The sequence below is a fragment of the Quercus lobata genome, chromosome 8 (genome assembly GCF_001633185.2).
Source record: "Quercus lobata isolate SW786 chromosome 8, ValleyOak3.0 Primary Assembly, whole genome shotgun sequence".
NCBI classification, from domain to species: Eukaryota; Viridiplantae; Streptophyta; class Magnoliopsida; order Fagales; family Fagaceae; genus Quercus; species Quercus lobata.
In genome coordinates, this window is record NC_044911.1 from 1,965,212 (window position 1) to 1,986,737 (window position 21,526).

The window sequence follows — 21,526 nt, forward strand, 5'->3', positions numbered from 1 at the left end:
ACGGAATTATCAAACAACCCAAATATTCAAAAAAAAAAAAACAAACAAACAAACATGTTCTATATATATATCTAATTTCCACACAAAATTTTCAAACCAATTCCCAAAATTTATATAAGCATAGCAAGGAGCCAAGGAGAGGTAGCCTAGGTATTGAGCATTATACAAATTCACATACCTGTTATTGAGCATCAAAACATACTCTAGAAATTTCTATATAACAGCCATGACAGAGGAGAGAAGAGAGAGGAAAGCTTGGAAAACACTGCCATCAATCTGTAGAAGACGCTGTTGGTGAGTGGTGGCGAGCGGCGCAGGTAGGTGGGAGAGAGGCGGAGCTGTTGAGAGAGAGATAGACAGAGAGAGAGAAGAGGCGGATGAGAGAGAGTGAGGAGAGGTCTGCGTCTAACGAAGGATTTTTCAAATTTAACCTAACCTATTAAAAAAACGACGTCGTTCCTGGCGTTCCTTTTTTTTTTTTTTTTTAAATTCTAACACTAAAACGACGCCGTTTTGAACCTGATATTAAAATTTTTAAATGGTTTCAAAACGGCGTCGTTTTGAATCAGATTTTAAAAAAAAAAAAATTAAATGAAACGGCCTCGTTTCTAACTAAATAAACCTACACCCTATTTTCCTTCTTCTTCCTTTGCCTCTTTCAGTTTCACGCCTCTCAGTTTCACACCAAACTGGTCCTCTCTCTCTCTCTCTCTCTCTCGCTCTCAATTTGTTTTATTTTAAAACTGATGAATGATTATATATTATATATGTATAAGTTAAAAATATATATATATATATATATATATCGGTTCGGTTCGGTTTCTCTTCGGTTTGCAGATCTTGCTGCCGACCACCGCACCGGCCGACGTCGGTAACGGAAAAAGCCTACCGATCATCGCGCCGAGAACCTTCGGTGGAGCTTTCGGCGGTCGGATCGGCGCGGTTTCGGGCGGTTTTGTCGGCGCCGGTGAATTCTTGAACAGGCCTAATTATAGTTGCATTTTTAGTAAACGTGGCTTAAAATATTGACAATACTATAGGATATGCCTATAGCCGCGTTTATAGGTGTTTATAGTCGCGTTTTTTGGTTAGGACGTATTGCCGCATTTGGAAAATATGGCTATAGGACCAGCCAAATCATTTTTTTTTTTTAATTTTTTTTTTAAACTGACTGGTGCGGCGGCGGCAGTCAAGATTTGTTCATGCCTTCGTCGGCGTGGATGTTCAACAACGACTATAACAACAAGCTAAAGCTTCAGAGCAAAAAGAACAGCCCCAACAGTTTTAGAAGAAAGCTAGATTTTGTAATGGGCTTGGTAATGGAGGAAGAGGTCAGGCAGGCTCAGACAAACCCATGGAGTAGTCAGGCTCAGAGTCACCACCAGCAAGTCGGGTCGGGTACGGGGCGTTTTGCATGGGTGGGTCCGATTCAAGAAAAGGACCATCATGTGGGAGTGGAACTGGTATTTTCTTGCCCCGTGGAATCTGGTACTCTTCGGAAACACGCAAGAAACTAGGTACAATGTTTGTCATTTGGCTATCCTTTTGTTTTTGGTTTTGGTTTTGGTTTTTAATCCTAAATTCGCTATACCTCTAAAAGTTCTAGTTGTTAAGAGTGGTTGGGATTGAAATGGAATATTAACTATATCCCATCTTTGATAATTCCAGTTTTGTTTTTGTTGTTTGGTCGTGATTCTAAATTCTAATCTAGAATGGTTGAGATTCCTTTTTAATCTCCAAAATAAAAATAAAAATAAAAAGTTTGATAGTGAGTAGTGACCAAAATTTCAAATATTTTAAGGAGTGTGAACTGGAATCTTCCCCTCTAGTTCATTTGTTTGGCCATTTTGTTTAAATTTTCATCCTAATTTTTTTAAAAAAAGGTGGGAGACCCTCTTGAGATGCCTAGTAGTACTTGAATTATGAATGAGGGAAATGTGAGAAAACGACAAGCCCCCTAATTTGGGTTACCTATTATTACTAATTGAATTTTGAGGTTAGAAATAGAATTAGAGAATGAATTTGCTTTTAATTGGTGTCATCTGTGATGAAATCCTAGTATAAATTAAATGTTAATGCCTAATTTTCTCTAGAAGATACTTTCTCCTTGATTGGTTTTCTCTAGAAGATACGGATAATGTCATCTTGAAAATTGCCCAGTTAATTCAGGTCATTGGTGGGCATAGCATATCTGGGAAGGATATCCGCAAAATCCTTGCCCTCCTCTGAAGTGAGAAAGTTGGGAGTAGGCAACAGTACAGCTCACTACTGTTGACCACTGTTTCGTCAATGCTAAATGAGAAGGGACCAACTTCCTTTTTTGATCTCAATGGGAATAACTCTGTAAGTTCTTTTTCCAGCCTAAGTAATCCCAAAGAACAATCACATGTAGCTTAAACTCTTGTGAAGTTTATGTTTATTATACCAAAAATTTGCAGAAGTTTGTGGACTGTTAAATCTGGGTTGTTTTCTGATGTCAGAAAAACCTGCTACCTTTAAGGATTGTATTTGCATTTGGATACCATTCTGTTTGACCCTGTTTGGGTCAGCTTATTATCATCCTTAACGGGAATATACAACTTTTTGATGCGTTACCCTTTTCAAGTTACATTTGTACTTTTATATAATAAACAACATAAGCTGAAGAAATTGACGAAAATAAGCTGGTGTTATTTCTATTATTAATTTCAAATTATTGTCTTTAAAGCAATTTTGGGTGCAAAATGGGAACATTTATGAAATGAATCTGCTGGAAATCCTTTAGAAATGTTTGTTTGGATTGGCATAATATAATTGATCTTGGAATTGTAGGTTATACCTGATTTTTCTCTTTTATATCTTGTAGGGGATCGTAATTAGAACACCTCCAGTGGCCTCTCAATAAGGGTGGTTCTTTTTCATGTTGGCTTAGGGTAGAGAACTTCCCAAGGAGTGGAGCAATGGGTCTTTTCAGTTTACTTACAGAAAATGGTAGGGGGTGTGTGGCTTTGGTTGCAAGGGACAAGCTTATTTATGAGGTAAAATATACGTTTTCAGTTAGGAAATTCTCAGTGTTTCATTTCTATTCGATCTAAAATTGTGTTTTTGTTAATACAATCTGATTGCACATGTTCAAATTTTGATTTGTTGCATTCTGAATTGTCTTGGCTTTTATGTACTTTTACGTTGTTAAATTTACTGCCAGAGCATGCAATTGGTGATGTCTTTTTCTTGCCTTATGCAGACGTTAAATCTGAAGCGACAATGTGTCCCACTGCATGTTAATCTAGTTAGAAAAAAATGGTATTTTCTTTGTATAACTCATAGCATAAAAAAATGTTATTATGATATGATTTGTTCCATTTTTGTTCATCATTGCCGTTTTATTTTATAGGCCTGATAAGATGCTTGATACTCATTGTTTCTTCTAATAGTGTACTGCATTTCTTGGAGGGTGGATCTTTATTGCCAAAGGCACTTGCAAAAAGGCTCTCAACTTTTTGCAGATCTTAATTTGATTTTTATTTGATTTTTTATTTTTTTTATCCATTTGGCTATCAAGTTTCAGTATTAATATATCTCCCAATTCACAGTGTCCATGGGATTTGGTTGAGTTGATAAACACAGAGAAGTTGACTTATGAAAATTCATCAAAATCTAGTGCTACTACCTTAAAAGAAGGGTCTTGAGAATGGTAGTCTAAAATTTAAGAAATTTCTATATTATTTTATTAAGATTAGGTTAAGTACCATAGTTAAGAGGGAATACTATGGGGGTGGAGCCAAATTCTCCTCTCAAATAGTAAACATTGCCATAAGAGATTTAAGCACTAACGTTTTAGTCTATGGGCTCATTGTTGGTTGTACTCTCTTTGGGCTAGTTATTTAGGTGATGGGCTTGTTAAAATAAATGGTCCATAGTTTAGTTAATATACCATGTGTAATATAGTATATTTGATCCTTTATGTCATTATGTGTAATATAGCTTGGGTTTTTACATAAATGGGGCAAATGTTGTTTGGTGGCAGTGAAATGCCCAAAATACTCTTTATTGCATAGACTATTTGATTTTATATTTTTTTTATATATAAATTAATGGGTTTTACTGTAGAATCTTGGCTCTTGTTTGTTAGCCATGGTTAACTACCCGTGTCCATGTGACCCAAGATTTTCTGCAATTTATGTTTTTTTTTTTTAATTAATTTTTTTATTTTTTTTATTGAAGGTATGGTAACTGCTTTGACTAGCAGCTTCTGTATTATGAGAGAAAAAAGTTATGGTACATTTCTTCTCACAAGCTTTTTCCAAGTTTCATTTATGTCAATTTATGCCAACATAAGATCCCATAATAAATTTCATTCTATTGATCGTGCATTCAAAATTTTCCATCAACTTGTTGTACAATCAAGTGTCATCGGTGGTAGAGTTTTTGATTTTCTATTTCAACTGACACTTTTCAACATGTAGTGTCATTTATTTCAAACCTTTTGACATGTGTATTAAGAGTGGAAAGAATATATAATTTAACGGATAGATTTTCAAAATATGTAGTAATATTTATTTTATTGAGTAAGGTTGTTGTCTTAGACTATAACCAATTTTGTAACTAAACTTTGTCTTCAAAATCCTTTTTAACATGACTTTTTAACCTTTTTAACTTGTCATATTTTTATGCTAGAAATGATTTGCTTTTTAATGTGGAATATACCATCAACTCTGAGAGAATTTGATAATTATATGCCACGTAAATGTCAAGGGAACATTCAGGTAAGATTAAGAGTCATGGTGACTTGGTGAGTTATATGGTGATTGATAGTTTTTAGACTCCTTAAAACACAATTGATTTAACCTATGTAATTAGTCAAGTTGTTATTTAGTCCAATTTAACAAAACTAGGTTATCACAATTACAAAGATCATATCATGCAAAGCAATGAAAAGATAAATAACACAAAATATGATCACCTAGGAAACCGAACCAGTAAAAACTTGGAGAGGATTTGACCTATCTATTTTCAAGGTAAACTTGAATCCACTATCTTGAAAAAATCGATGTTCATACAATAAGACTTACAAGCTCCCACGCTCAACTTCTTATTGCTACCAACCAGTAGAACTTACTGACACGACCACGTGCAAGCTCCGAATCCATAGACTCTTTCTTTCTTAGATTCACCACCAGATACAAGCACACCCGCTTGTGTTTTCTTTAAATTTCAATGGCAGCAATCGAGTTGATCATCAAGGTGTAGATAAAATCTTCTCCTTGAAAACCCTAAGTTTGTGTAAAAGAAAGCTTCTCTAAATCTCACAAGAGATTTACACAAACCGCAATATGAGCAACACTGAAACGTGGCTAGGGTTTGCCTTTTATATTTAGAACAAATTAGAAAACCCTAAAACGTTTTAAACAACTAGGGCTGAGTTGAAAATCTGTAGAAAAAACATTCTGCCCGAGTTTCGATCGATCAAGCCAGGCCAAAATGCATAATTCTTTCTGCATTAGCTCGATTCCGACTTTACATAAAAATACACAACTTTAAGCAAGACTAAAACACTTCTAAACACATTGTTTTGATCATGGTTTGCCAACAATACATATTAAAGTTTTAAATACATAAATACCTAAGTCTTTAGAACCTAACAGTGGCATATATGCAAGTATATGTGGTCTTGGCTAACAACTAAGACCATATATATTAGTGGGTTTTTTGGTCAGTAAAATGGGTTTTAGCAAGTGATTGGTTGATTATTAATGTCATATTTAAATTGGCTTGGGTTCAATATTAAATTATTATTTATTCCTATATTATTTTATTTTATTTTAGAGAATTTCAACTTATAGCGTTTGATCCTAATAAAAATTTGTTATCATCAAACTAAGACACCAATTAGTTTTTTGTGTAGGCGAGAATTGAATCTCAAATCTCTTATACAATCATAAAAGAGTTGAACTAATCGGTTACTGTACAATATTTAGTTTTTAAATATTATTGGTTACTGTACAATATTTAGTTGAACTAATTGGTTACTGTACAATAAACTAAGACCCACAATTTCTATATTATTTTTAAATATTTGTTTACTGTACAATATTTAATTTTATTATTTCATATAAAAAAAGTATTTAGTTTCATTGTTGGTCAGTGTGTCTGTTACATGCCACATTTAAATAGAGAATTCATTGTTCATTAACGTTGGTTTTTCCAAAAACGTGAACTTTTTTCCATAAAATATATTTTTTTTTGCATAGGGTTGCATAGAGTCAGAGAGAAAAAGAAACAGTGTTGATCACTATGCGTGCACAAAAATTGTAGGGTTTTTTTTTTTTTGGATTATTGTATCTTGGAAAGTAGACGTAAATTAGTCTTAAAACACCACTAATGAAATAGTGTGAGAGCCAAAATTTGTCTTAAGAAAATTGCGTCCAACTTGAGCCTTGCTAAGTATTTAATCGTTCATTATTTACGCTTATGGTCTGTGAGTTACTTAATAGTTTGTCTGGATTGAAGGAGAGTAGAGTAAATTTTGCTTAAAATTAGTTTATTTTTAACCAACTCTATTTTACTTCCCCTTCACTCTCCCTCTTTCCCCTCTCAATCCAAACAGGCCCTTAATAATTTAATAAATTTTTTTTATTGATAAAATTTATTTATTGTTCTTAACTTTTTTATTTATTTATTAAATAACATATTGTTCTTACCTATTGAATTTGTTTGTTTTATTTTTTATATTTTTTATGATTATATCTGCACGTTGTTCTTGTTTACATAATCACAAAAATAAATTAAATTTATGCAATATAAACCAACATTTTTCAGGTAACTAATTTTTGTCTAAAAACAAAATACCATTTAATTTGATCAATTTACATTCAAACTCACCAAGATATATAAATGACTGTTGATTTTTGTTTTCTTTTGTTTATTATCTATAAAGATATATATATATATATATATATATTTATATATCATATACTATATAATAAAAGTTGGACTTAGAAGCTGTAATTACGCCAAGTGGTTTTACCAAATTGCAAAATTTTTTATAGATTAAAAAAAAATAGATATATTTTTCTTCACCTATAATTTCTAAGTGGATAAAAATCATAATTTTTTTTATAAAACCAACAACATAGTAGTATAGTACATGTTTATGATTTTAGCTTCTCTTATAATTTCTAAGTTGATAAAATTCATAATTTGATTACAATCCAAACTCTATCTTAATTTAATTACAATCCAAATTCTTCATCTAATCTTTTATTAAAAAAAAAAAAACTTAATTAAAAAAAGTTGGCTACCCCAAATTGCAAGAAATTTATAGATAAAATAAAAATATATATAAAAATTAATCCCTATGTATATCACTATATCCTACTTGAATTTGATCACAATTGAAATACTAATCCAAGTCAAATAGTACCTCCAATACTAATTAGATAAAGCGTGTGTGGGGACACGATTCGTGGCGGACCGTAAGGGTATTGGGTTCGCACGCAAGAAGGCCCCAACAATATCATTTGTAGAGCGTGGGTTTGAAAGGCTAGGCCTTGATCGACGAGCGGTGGGTTTTTCGTGGTGTTCGTGCGTGTCTATGCTATGTTCACCCATGGAGTCTTTCTCCTGGAGGTGGGCTGGGAGGCTCTGGTTTTTGGCCATTTTTCCCAGCCTCTCCTTTAGGTTACTGATTTTTCCTTTTATATTCCCGTGTGTTCGCTGTCCTTCGTCCACGTATAGGGTTAGCATTTCCAAGGTTGATATTTGTCCCATCAACCTGCACTCAAAGTCGTTGGGGGTGGTTGGTAAAGCTGAAGAATACGGCTCTGTCAGGTTCAGAGCATTAAATGACAATAACAGCAGCTTTCCCTGGATATTTCGGGTCTTTCTTCCATGTTCCGGTCTTATACCGTTTTTACCCTTCCCTTGAGGGTACTGCGGGTCTGCCGAGGACTGAACTACCCTCGGCGGTACCCTAAGACTATTTCGTTGAACTTGGGCCATAATCCTCCTCGGCTTGGGCCCTTGGACTCTCCCTGGGTAGATGGGCCTGGCCCATAAATCGTTTGCGCCCCACATTAGCCCCTCAAAACCCGGCTGTCCAACCTCTGGGCTGGACAGGGGGGTTTTGGTGACGCCAAACTTCTTCCTTCGGCCCAATCCGTTCGGCCTATTAAACATGCTGGCGGCTCCTCACCTGCCCAAGAGGTGCACCGGTCCACAAGACAGTTTTTAATTTCGCGCTCAATGCGTTCTTATCGCTTGGGGTATCCAAAACGCGCTTTGAATGACCACTATTTACGAGACCACTTTAATTCGACGGTTTGTGTTGATGGGGTGGAGAAACGGAACCGGCATGTTCGTGTTGACAGATCCCTTTGGAGATCTGAACCTATTAAATGCCTCCCGCTCCCCCCTCTGTATAAGAAGGAAGAGAGGAGGTTATTGTTTTTATCAAGAATCCCTTTTCATCTCCCTGAGACCCTGAAATACCTGGCCTCCCTTAGGATTCGGTTTATCTACAGGTTTATACACTTAATCGTAAAACACTTTACCGTAACAACAAGGAATGCAAAAGCCCCACCCCTCCCAAAAACGCCACGTTCCGATAAAGCTCATCATGGCTCGATCGGGACAAGGGTGGCGAAGACTCAAACTCAACCTCATCCTTCTTTCAGTCAAAATCCGAAGCAGGGACTCGTCACGTCAAACTTTCGACGTGACTGAGTCAAGAACACCCAAGATCGTTACCATCAGGCTCCTCACGAGCGTACCTAATATGGCCCCAACGGGTTAGGAGTCAGGGCTGGGGCAGGGGCTAGATGCTTCTGCTTCTCCCTCTTTTGCTCCTTGGTGCCCTCCCCCTCCCTCTTCTAATTGTCTTCCCAGCACCAGTTCCGCCCTGGTGCTGTTTCTTTTCTATCTTTTGTTCCTCTCTTTGTCTCTTCATCTCTCTCTCCTCTTCTCCTCCTTCTTTACTCATGTCCTCCATTTTCTTTATTCATCCCCTTCATCTTCGTCATTGATTTCTTCCTTACTATTTCCTTCTTCTTCATTCATTTTCTTTTTTAAAGTGAGTCCCTCTCTTAGTATGAGCAGCAATGAGGCAGAGATTGGAAAAACTTTGAAGACGAGTTTAAAAGACGCTTGACAGTTTACTTTTCTGTACTACAGATGTAATGGTTGCTTAGGCAGTTTACATTTTGTATAGGCTCGTTTGAGCCCCTTTTTGTACGTTGTAGCAATTTTTCATATTAATAAAGATTGTTGTCTACCTTATTTCGCATGTTATGTCTTTACGTTTTCATAAATTTGCAAGCACTGCTCGGCACAATGATATAGCATTTAAACCAATAATGATTAAGACCAAAATACTTGATAATAATAAAAAAGGATATCGCCGTAACTTTAATAGAAGTGCTCGGCATGATAAGGCCGACCAGCGAAAAGTAATACTTACCCCATGATCGCCGAGGAGAAAAACGAAGGCTTGATGCCGTGTGAGGAATAACTGTTTGGAAATATATCGCTCACTAAATGAACAACTCTCTTATATGGCTGAATGCTGGGGCGTTGCACCACCTTCCTTATACCTTTATTGGCCTTAATCTTTTACGGTGTTTGAGCCGTAGATGAAATGGCCTGAGCTTTTTATTGGGTAGCCCATCTTATGAAATTCAAAACCCTTCTGTCCCTCTTTTTCTTTTTCTTTTTTCGTATATCCGAGTATTTTGGTTTCCCCATAGGCTTGGGTCCGAGGACCATACAAAGCCTTGGTTCTGCCCAAAACTCGGAATAATTACAATTCTTTTGTACTTGGCTTTTTTTTATAGGCGCAGGTCCGAGGACCCTGTAAGGCCTTGGTTCTGCTTATCCCTTTTTTCAGGTACCTCATCAGTTGCCGAGCAATAGGTTGCCCTCGGCAACTGTTATTCCCCGGCGTGGGCCGTAGTCTGAGGACACCCTTGCAGGACGGGCCCGGGCCGCGATTTTACTAGGCCCACCAATTAGGAGATATTTCCATAATCTTTAGTCACGCGGTACTTTTTGACGTCCCAGTGTTCGAGGTATGACTTTCCCAGACTCCTTTAATCTCGTGGTCGCAGCTGACGTTGGAAGTCGAGCCGAAGACATTTTGTCTGTAGCGCCTCTTGGGACGCTGCGTGAATTAAATGCCCCTGCCCCATCCTTTCAAATAAATAGGGGAGAAAGTTACTTTGCCTACGCACAAACCCTTTAGCTTCCTCCTTCAGGAAATCATGTCTGAGGCGAGGGTTAGGGAAAAAGAGCTTTCTTCACCGCAGAAACACCGCATCCTCCCGAGACTCGAAGGAGTGATGTACGGGCCAAAGATGCATAAATTCAAGAGAAATTTCCACTTCGACAGAGGGAAAAGGATGTTTCCCCCTCTTCTAGTCAAAATCCGAAGCAGGTTCTGGTCATGCCAGATTTTTGGTATGTCCGCAGAAGGAATTTCCACCATCAGCACTGTCTACTTTGGAGCCGGCAAATTTTTGCAGGGGCTTCCCAACTTCCGGCTTTCTGCACCTTTTCTGTAGATGGTGTTAGCCCGAGGTCAGGCTCTTTGGCTGCCTGAGTTATGGGCATGTAGAAGTGTCAAGGAATAGTTTCCTTAGACAATAACCTGGCGCAGTAGCCAACCTCTCCTCTGAGCTGCCCCCACGGCCTTCTCTCCACTTGCTTGTATTTTCCTTTACTTATGTAGTCAGCTTTAGTGTAAGCTTGTTTCAGCTTTTTATTGTACACTGTACTGTTCCTTTGTCTTAATAAAATATGTGTCTATTTCTCCATACATATCCTTCTTCTCCGTAACAACTACTTTATGCATGAATATTAAATGCAAGCTTGCCCTTAAGGATATTCCAGGCAGAAAAAATGCTTTAACACAGGTTCCTACTAATTTAAACTCACAAATATAATCAAGTATAACAATGGTAATCCTTAACAAATCGAACTCTTGGGACTAACCAGGATAACTGTTGAATGCTGCGCGATGCACGCCAGACCCATGCCCAAAACTTGGCTTTCCTCGCCCAGGTAGTTGGTTTCCCCAGAGGCTTGGGTCCGAGGACCATGCAATGCCTTGGTTCTGTCCAAAACCTAGTTTTCATCATCCAGGTAGTTGGTTTCCCCTGAGGCTTGGGTCCGAGGACCATGCAATGCCTTGGTTCTGTCCAAAACCTAGTTTTCATCATCTAGGTAGTTGGTTTCTCCTGAGGCTTGGGTCCGTGGACCATGCAATGCCTTGGTTCTGTCCAAAACCTAGTTTTCATACATCCAGGTAGTTGGTTTCTCCTGAGGCTTGGGTCCGAGGACCATGCAATGCCTTGGTTCTGTCCAAAACCTAGTTTTCATCACATCCAGGTAGTTGGTTTCCCCTGAGGCTTGGTCCGTGGACCATGCAATGCCTTGGTTCTGTCCAAAACCTAGTTTTCCTTAGCGCTGGAACTTGGTTGTAAGGGAGTTAGCTCCTCGGCCAAGCCCCTAGAATCATTCGCGTGATTAACGCTGACAAACGTAGCCCCTAATCAAGAAGCATAGCCCCTAGCGGGACTTTACGCTGGAGTTGGAACTTGGTTTTAAGGGGGTTAGCCCCTCGGCCAAGCCCCTAGCCAAAGAACTTGGTCTCTAACGAGTCCTTATACTAGAAATTTATAACCCACGGTTAGAAATACCGCCGGAGTTCTCTCGACCCACCGCCTATACCAACGCACAAGCCTTCCCCACAGACGGCGCCAATTGTGGGGACACGATTCGTGGCGGACCGTAAGGGTGTTGGGTTCGCACGCAAGAAGGCCCCAACAATATCATTTGTAGAGCGTGGGTTTGAAAGGCTAGGCCTTGATCGAGGAGCGGTGGGTTTTTCGTGGTGTTCGTGCGTGTCTATGCTATGTTCACCCATGGAGTCTTTCTCCTGGAGGTGGGCTGGGAGGCTCTGGTTTTTGGCCATTTTTCCCAGCCTCTCCTTTAGGTTACTGATTTTTCCTTTTATATTCCCGTGTGTTCGCTGTCCTTCGTCCACGTATAGGGTTAGCATTTCCAAGGTTGATATTTGTCCCATCAACCTGCACTCAAAGTCGTTGGGGGTGGTTGGTAAAGCTGAAGAATACGGCTCTGTCAGGTTCAGAGCATTAAATGACAATAACAGCAGCTTTCCCTGGATATTTCGGGTCTTTCTTCCATGTTCCGGTCTTATATCGTTTTTACCCTTCCCTTGAGGGTACTGCGGGTCTGCCGAGGACTGAACTACCCTCGGCGGTACCCTAAGACTATTTCGTTAAACTTGGGCCATAATCCTCCTCGGCTTGGGCCCTTGGACTCTCCCTGGGTAGATGGGCCTGGCCCATAAATCGTTTGCGCCCCACAGCGTGAATACAAAAACTTCTGATTAAAATGAATTACAAAGATCAACAAAGCTAATTTGATAAAGCCTAAGACACTTTGGTTGAGCCAAGTGGCTTCATTAAATTGCAGAAATTTTTATAGATTTTTTTTTTTTTAAAATAGATATATTTTTCTTCTCCTATAATTTCTAAGTAGATAAAAATCATATATATATATATATATATATATATATAACCAACAACATAGTAGTATAGTACACATTTATGATTTTAACTTCTCATATAATTTTTAAGTTGATAAAATTTATAATTTGATTACAATCCAAATTTTTCATCTAATCTTTTATAATAATAAAAATAAAATAAAAAAAACTTAATTAAAAAAAAAGTTGGCTGCCCCAAATTGCAAGGAATTTATAGACAAAATCAAAAAATAAGTAAATATTAAGCCCTATGTATATCACTATATCCTACTTGAATTTGATCACAATTGAAATACTAATCCGAGTCAAATACTACCTCCAAAACTAATTAGATAAAGCGTGAATACAAAAACTTCTAATTAAAATGAATTACTAGGATCAACAAAGCTAATTTGATAAAGCCTAAGAAACCTAACAAAAGGAGAATGCGCATAAAAAAGGAGAAGATAATTTGATTACAATTGAAACACTATTTGCATCAAATACCTCTTCTAAATATTAATGTCTTAACTATTACATTTTGATTTCTTTTTTCAAACTCTCTCTCTCTCTCTCTCTCTCTCTCTCTCTCTCTCTCTCTCTCTCTCTCTCTCTCTCTCTCTCTCTCTCTCTCTCTCTCTCTCTCTCTCTCTGTTTGAAAAGGAAAAAAAAAACTTTCACTCCCTCTCCAAGAAGCAGTTTAACATGGAAGACATAACCACCATTATAGGCAAGTGTTCTTTTTTACGCTTTACATGCACTGGATTTTTCTTTCAAATATGCATACTATTAAATTTATGACTATCAAGATCTATAGATTTAGCCAACAAAAGACAAAGAAACACTATTCTTACAAACAGATCATATAAGCAATGAACAATTGAAGGTAATCAATATAGTCATACATTTATTTTACATAATAAATTTGCATCGATCTACTTCAATTGTGCAAATTTATTTTATAATAAATTTGTTTCGAAGTAAAATTGATCTTCTTAATGAATACTTCAATAAACCAAGATGCTAATGTTGTTGCAAATTTGCAAAGACATGAAATACCTAGCAAAAATCCCGAAGACATACCTAATATCGATCAAGACTAGAGTCTTCAAGATAAAATTGGATCAGTTGATAAAAGACATTGTACAAGGTCAGTAGTTTGGGAGATGCAGCCTTACAGGTATGATGAAAAACTAAATATTATCAAATAAAAAGCCTTCAAATTTCAAAATGACAATTTTTGCATAATTACATGTTAATTATAGTAATTATATTAAAAACATATTATCACAATTAATATTTTTATTTAGAAATAATTAAAAATATTTTGTGTGTTCTATGTAGTTTTGTACACTATTGAATTTCTAAAAAGAGGATTGCCCTGTGCACATATTTTGATTTCGCTTCACCATTAGTAGAAATTCCAAACAAAGATACAAATTTTGATACATATGAAGCAGTAGCTCAATTCATGACGCATGCATGGACCACATGGCATAACAATTAAAAACTCATTATTCATTTCTTTATAATAATTATTTATTTTGTTATTGTTTTTCAAATAATACACACACACACACACACACAAAAGCCTCTGTGCATGCGTTCATGCACATACTCAAAGGCTCTTCTATTTTTCTAATTCTTTTTTTTAGTAAAACAGTAATACTTATTAGAACACACACAAAAATAGTAATATTAATATTTTTAATCGGATTTATAATATATTACATAATTAGAGTACATCTACAAAAGGGCCTGAGTAAATGTTAATAATTTGTATCTATTATAATTTAGAAATTTATTTATTTATTTATTTATTTTTCAAACAATAAAAAGGATAAACTTTAGAGATAAGTAGTAATTGTAATTTCTTTTTTGAACGTGAAGGAAAAAAAATTCTAAAATTTAGGAGTTTTCTTTTTAAATTCAAAATGAAACTTGTTATTTAACATTTATGATCCTATTTTTAAATAAAATTACCCTTCATTAATGAGAGTATTTTTGAACCACGTAAAAGTCCAGTTAAAATAGAAGAATTCTCTTCTATATAGTATAGATAATATAAGATTATAATAAAACTGTGCAACGCACGAGCCTTTAACTAGTATATATATAAAACCGAAACTTCTAAAACTTTCATAATTTTCCACGTCAACACAATATTTAAATAATATTGTTATTTTATTTAAATAAAATTATTTTTGTTTAATCCAAACTTAACAAGGAGCGAAAATCTATCTCTCTAACAAGTCCAACTTAAACTCAAACTCAAACTCAAACATTGATATTATTATTATTATTATTATTATTATCAACTCTCCACTTCACTAACATGATATTTTATGATAGGGTGCAAACTTATAGCTATTGATTAGTCTTTAGGATGTAACCCAATCTTTTTCTTATATTTTTCTATTTTTTAGTAACATATATTTTGTTTTGTTTCAATAATTTCTAAGCCATAAATCATTTGATTCTTTAATATTTTTTGGTCTTTTAAAAGTTTTAATATCTGAATTTTTGAGTTATTTTTTACAGTATCTGAAATAGTCTGGTAAGTTTTTTGTAAGCCATTGCATGTTCAAGCAATAGCTTTTTCATCAAATTGTAACACAAATTGAAGTCATACAAGAGCAAATCATGTAATAGTGTAATTTCTTAATTAATTTAAGATTTTATAAAATTATTTCAGTCTACCCCACAAATAGGTAGGCTTTGGTTTTATATAAATATATATATATATATATATATATTTTTTTTTTTTTGAGAAAACAGTAGAGATTAAGATTTAGCAAACACCTCAAGTCCTAAGAACACTTAAACTAGTGCTTATATAATAGAAAAAGTGTCACATTTTAGCCAACCAAGCCCAAATGATAAAATGGAATTTGTTGTGTGTGAAAAAAGAGAAATAATTTTTAAAAAGTTAAGAAAAAAGAATATTTTAATGAAATTTAGTGTGAAAAAGATAATCTGATGTGAGGTAATTTGAAATGTGAGTATGTAAAATGGAAAAAATAATTCTTATGCTAAATTAGATAAGAATTTTTAGTGGACGAACTGATGCGAATGTCCTAATCAAATAGTCCTACTTTAGAAGATATTAGCCAATGACATCCTTTCTTAAATGGCCTACTCAATCCCAAATAAGTTTTTTTCTAAAATTATTTTTTATAGATAACATAATATTTCGAACTTATGGCATCTGTGACATGATATAGGTAGGATTGAAACATGATTCCTATAGTAACCGTATAAATTTATACTGGTATTATTCATTTTGCATTAAGTTTTTCTTTTTCTTATTCTCTATTGTTTACATATTTCTCAAGGATGAAGGAAGAGAGTTAGAGAAACAATTTAAAAATCATAAAAAATTGATATTTTAATGAAATGTAGTATAAAATAGATAATTTGATATAGTGTGTTCAGAAAAGTGAGTATGTAAAATAAATAAAAATAAAAATAAAAATATAAAAATCTTATACTAAAATAGAAATGAATTTTTGGACAATTTGATGTGAATGCTTAACCAAAACATGTATGGTCATAAGCGTGGTGCTCCTAGGCTCGATGTCTTTAGAATTAGTGACCAAATCTTATATAGATCAAGTGGGTCATGGTCCATCCTAAAATTTTATATTCTTTATAAAAATAGTAGATTTAGAGATATACGATTTTAACATATGGGTAAAACAAAAAAATTGACCCCCTACAAAAGATGGAAAAAGGGTCCATTTAGTCCATTTTGGTGGTAGAAAAGTATTGTTATTGCTATCAACTTCTTTGAATTCAAATTATTGTGTTTAACCTTTTGTATTCTTATTCAAATGTCTTTGTTTGGGACACTTACCTGTTTGATGATTGTGATACGTACAAAGTAAAAATTTAGGGCCCGTTTGGTAACGAAGTTTAAACAACGAAAACTATTGTTTAAACTCCATAACATGTATTTTCATACATTTTTTTATTCACACATATTTCTATAAAATTTAAACAACATTATTAGAAATTTTTTATCAAATAGGCCCTTAAACTCTGGCATTTGAATTAATGTTGTTTTGTTTCTATTTGACTCCATTTAAACAATCTGTTTGAGTACTTTTAAAACTTTTTTTTTTTTTTACTTGGAAACATTTTAGAAAAATTTTAGATATATTATAGAATATAAAGTTGAGAGAATGAGGATAAATATTCGAAATTTCGTTTTTATGTTTGGATTTAATTTAATTTTTTTTTTTTTTTTTGGTTATTGACAATGATAATTAAATTCTTAGTTATAAGAAAATTAAACATAATGTAAAAATTAATTATAATATTGTACCGTTTTAGTCATGAATATTGTCAAAACTAATTTTCACAATAGATGATCAAGTCGAAATGAGAAGAATATTATTCCAAAATTTAATATAAAATAAATCATAGATAATTTTAAAATTGAAAAGAACGTCAAGTTTCATTTTAATATATGATCGAATTGAAATGTATTAAGAAATAATTATTATTTGTCTTTAGTTTATATTTTGTTAATATTGATGCTAGTTTGGATTTGCACATATTAATTTAGTTTTCAGTTTTTGTATTTTTTTTTTTTTTTAGTTTTTTTATTCTTGAATGGTGAAAATCCTTTTGTTAATACTTTTCAGCCCTTAAAGATAAAATCTTGGTTCTGTCCTTGTTTAGTCTCTAGACAACAAAGTTTCTTCTCATTGCAAGTTGGTAAATAATAATAATAAATCCTTGTAGCAGATGAAGCATGAGCCTCAAACTCGTCTATCAATCATTTTGTTTTTGATACTTCAATCACAAAGTACAAGGAAACTGAAAAAAGAAAAAGAAAAAAAGAAGGTACAAAAGTACTACTATTACAGCAGCCATAGCAACAAAAGCAAACAAGGGAACCAGCATGAGAGCCGAGAGTTTGGGAGACCATTTTTTCATAAAGGATGAGACACCCACGTATGCATAATGCTGCATTGTTAGAAACATTGATGTCACTTATCAGAGCATCCGGTACCCAATTGTTAGTCCTGTTGCCATTGCCAATCTTGCTTGTGAAGACCAGCATGCCATGTACTGATGCACAGATACATTATATTCCTTTAGAAATTAAAAAAGCACCATAAAACCTTCCTTGATCCATGTCATATATATATATATATATATATGTTTAACAAGAATATACCAGTTGCTTCTTTATTGTTCTAGCAATTGCTCAAAAGATCAACCTAGCGAGAAATATCCATAATTTAACACATCCCATGATCCCAACCTAACAATAATGTTAGGAACATAACATTTTTCATAACTGCCAAGTTGGCATGTAATTAGAACAATACCACTAGTCTGAATTCACCATTATTAATACTATTTTTATTATGCATTAATCATATCATGCCCTAATAGTACATGTGAAAATTAATTGTTTTGTCCAAAACTTCTTATTTTAGAAAACGTTGGATATCACATGATGGGGCAGTAACTTGGACTCGGAGTATAATCATAGACTTTCGCTTCATATAACATGGGATGTGGTGGATATTGAGGGCACATGGGTAACTGAGGACAGCCACAAGAACATGTTGAAGATGGGGGTTTGTTTGGCGTCTGAACTTCCGGTTTTGGTTTCTCTTCTGGTTTTGGTTTTGCCTTCACTTCTTCCACGCTCCGTAAAGTGGCATAGCGAAGCTTCTTCCTTAACGAGCAGGTCAAGTTAGCAGAGTCAACACCTTCACCAATCACCACCAACTGATCTCTATCAGACCCTTCTATTGCCACTGAGTTCACACCTGTAAAATTAATGAACATTGTAAGTACCTTCTCCATATATAGTTTCTTAAAAGCCAATCTCTCTCTCTCTCTCTCGGTTGATGCTAACCATTTGCTTTGCAGGCAATGTTCATGGCCTCTCTTGTGCATTTGTCACAGTCATTCACCTTGATCACTATTTTTTGCTGTAACATAAGATAAAAAGCACAGAATTTAGTTCTAAATTTATAACACACACATTATACCAAAAACTTTTGCTGTTTCTTAAAGACTAGAGATAAAAGTAAAATCAAGTTTCAGAACTCGCTTGTTTTGCGTTTTAGGGGTAACGAGGTTTAATTTACCTTCATGTTTTAGAGGAAGCAATAACAGGCGGATTTTGTGAGAGAGCTTTAATGACTAATGAGCTTAACCTGTTTCTTTGGAGAAAGAAATAAACTGTAAGTCTATTTATAAACGTGAGCTTAGCGGAGTATACTTTGACTAGAAGCTATGTTTGATTAGCTTCTAAATTACTGTTGAAAATACGTAGAACTGATAACAAATGGTAATTTCCACAATTAATTATGTGTTTTCCCGTTTTAAAAAAAAGTTTTATCAGCTTATAATAAGCCATCACACTATACAAAAATATTAAGAAATTTTCAATCAAGACTTTATGTAAACGTTTGGTTTCAGCTGAAACTAACGTTAACGTTTTCATTTCCGCGTTTCTGTCCTTTTTTTTTTTTTTTCAGCGCATGAACAGTATATTTACTGTGTAGAGACAAAAATTACTGTTTATGCACTGTAGTAGTACTATTCATGTACTGTAGCAGCACTGTTTACGCATTAAAAATGGGTTCCACGGTACTTTTTACACATTTAAAAATTATTTTGCTACAATGTTTTCAGTTTTCAGTTTTAACAACAATAAACTCAATCCAAACGGACCCTATGTGCGTAATCACTTGAAGACAGTTTCTTCTCAAAAAAAAAGAAAAAAAAAAAACTTCTTGAAGACAGTTGAAGCCTATCTAATAAGGTGTAAATGATAAAAACAAATGGCAGTACATTTACTAATTCAACATTGTGTCTAGAGCACTGTTATGCTTATCATTTCGGTTTTGCTTATTGGATTGAAATGTTTTGGTATTGGTCTATCTTTGCATACTGTTTCGGTTTCGGAGTTACCAGTATAAAAAAAAATGTTGTAATATTAGTTTTTCTAGACACTTGCTGTTGCCAAGTTTCAATCACTGTCATCCACTCACCCCTTGTTACACTTTCTAGTTATTTGTTAATCAAGTCTTTTGGTCTATTTCTAGACGTATCATTCAAGCCAACGATCCACGTGATGCACGGTAATTTCTCGCCGACGCTGAGGGAGAATTCGAAGTATCAAGGACATGCGATGCACAGCAGGAAGACTTCACTTTTGACTTGTCATCGCTTACACATTAAATTAGTCAAGTAAATGCTGCTACAATTATAGGGTGACGTGGATGGTAAAAATTAGAGAGAGCTATAATTTCATATATCTATTTCTATTAATTATATAAAAAGAGAAAATGTCTCTACAGTGTCATTTTGATTTTTTTTTTAAGTTTGAACAGTAATTATAGTACCAAATAATACTGTAGCTACAGTAGCTAATTTTTTTTTCCTTAGTATCTCGTTTGTACCTTTTTTTCCTTTTATATATATTATTATATCAACACAACAAATTTTATAATATTTTCACAATTATTAAGATGTCAATTTCTTATAAGTTAAAATAAAATAATAAAATATGAAACTATAACTAACCACAACTGAAAATAAACATTTTGTAAAAAATATTGTAATACTTATTAAGTGAATGCGTAAAAATTACCGTACTTTTGGTTTATTCAATATGTACTTTTCTTTTTTTAGTCATCAATTTGTGCTCTTTTTTCTACTAACTATACAAAAAAAGAGGCAATGCCTCTACAGTGCCCCTTTTGGTGTAGTGAGTCTTTTTTTCCCCCCAAGTTTTGAACAGTTGCTACAGTGCCACTTCGGTTTGTTCAAGTGGTACTGTAGCTACAATACATACATTTTTTTTTTTCAGTCTTCCGTTTGTACTTTTTTTTTCTTTTAAATATTTATAAGAACCCGCATATATATTATTATACCAACACAACAAATTTCATAATATTTTCACAATTATTAAAATGTCAATTTCTTATAAATCAAAATAAAATAATAAAATATGAAACTGTGATCAACCACAATTAAAAATAAATATATTGTAAAAATGTTGTGACAAATTGTTGGGTGAATGTGTAAAAGCTATAGTAATTTTGGTTTGTTCAATACGTACTTTTTTTTTTTTTTTTTTTTCAGTCATCGATTTGTGCTCTTTTTTTCTATATATAAAAAGAGTGAATAGGCTCATGAATAGTGTTATGAACTGTATTTTTGGTTTAGTGACTTGCCTTTTCCCTCCTTTTTTTTCTTCAAGTTCACCAACTTGGTTTGAGGTTTTTTTTTTTTTTTTTTTTTTTTTTTTTTTTTTTAAGGATCTTTATATTTACTTGTAATGTATGCTTACATTGTATACACACAAAAAGTAGCAAATATTATATACATTTGCAAAAAAAAATTGTACAAATTTTGTGAATGTGTACAACATTTACCAATTTTTATGTGTTTACAATATAAATTTACATTGCAAGTGCAATGTATATTTCTATATATATATATATATATATATATAAAGAGTGAATGAGAAAAGTTACAGTAATTTCACTACAGTAATTTTGGTTTGTTTAATTAACTTTCACTATTTTGCTGGTCTTCTTTTTTTTTTTTTTTTTTTTTTTTTGAATGCATAAAGTTGTAGTATATTTGCTATATTATTCTTAGTTTTTCCACAATAATTTTCACATCACTTTTATAACAAATCAAATATAGTAAATTGTTATTGGTTCTAATTTAAACTTACCAATGAAACTACTTTTTTGCTCACCAATAATAACTTGTAGTAACCTACAATTTATGATTTGTTGTGAAAATTTCATGGAGATAACATTTTTTTGTGTAAAAAATATTAAGACATCTTCATGTTATCACAATATTTTCAAAACTGCAGAGCTGTCAATTCTTTACAAGTTAAAATAAAATATAAAAAAATTATAAAGGTATTATGAAAATGTTACATCATTCTTTTGTGTTTTTAGAAATTTTTTGTTGGTTGCCAAAATTTATTATTCCACATATAATTTT

At 33.8% G+C, this 21,526-nt stretch overlaps 1 protein-coding gene and 1 long non-coding RNA gene across 2 annotated transcripts; one reads left to right on the forward strand and one right to left on the reverse strand.

Annotated features, from left to right (window-relative positions):
- The first annotated feature begins 2,164 nt into the window (after positions 1-2,164).
- LOC115955058 lies at positions 2,165-3,309 on the forward strand. Its single transcript, XR_004084019.1, has 3 exons — positions 2,165-2,343; positions 2,846-3,017; positions 3,224-3,309. It is a non-coding gene; the product is annotated as an uncharacterized LOC115955058 (long non-coding RNA).
- Positions 3,310-17,979: 14,670 nt separating this feature from the next.
- Positions 17,980-18,709, reverse strand: LOC115955003 (heavy metal-associated isoprenylated plant protein 47-like). The gene is made up of 3 exons (XM_031073022.1): positions 18,640-18,709; positions 18,405-18,480; positions 17,980-18,315 (listed from the first exon to the last, which is right to left on the reverse strand). The coding sequence occupies exons 1-3, from the start codon at positions 18,643-18,645 to the stop codon at positions 17,990-17,992; spliced, it is 408 nt and encodes a 135-aa protein (XP_030928882.1). The 5' UTR covers positions 18,646-18,709; the 3' UTR covers positions 17,980-17,989.
- Between the last annotated feature and the right edge of the window lie 2,817 nt (positions 18,710-21,526).

Excerpts from the sequence above, each read along its gene's own strand:
- LOC115955003 (XM_031073022.1), bottom strand. Across the intron at positions 18,316-18,404 it reads CATTGCCTGCAAAGCAAATG|GTGTGAACTCAGTGGCAATA; the intron begins GTTAGCATCAAC and ends TTAATTTTACAG.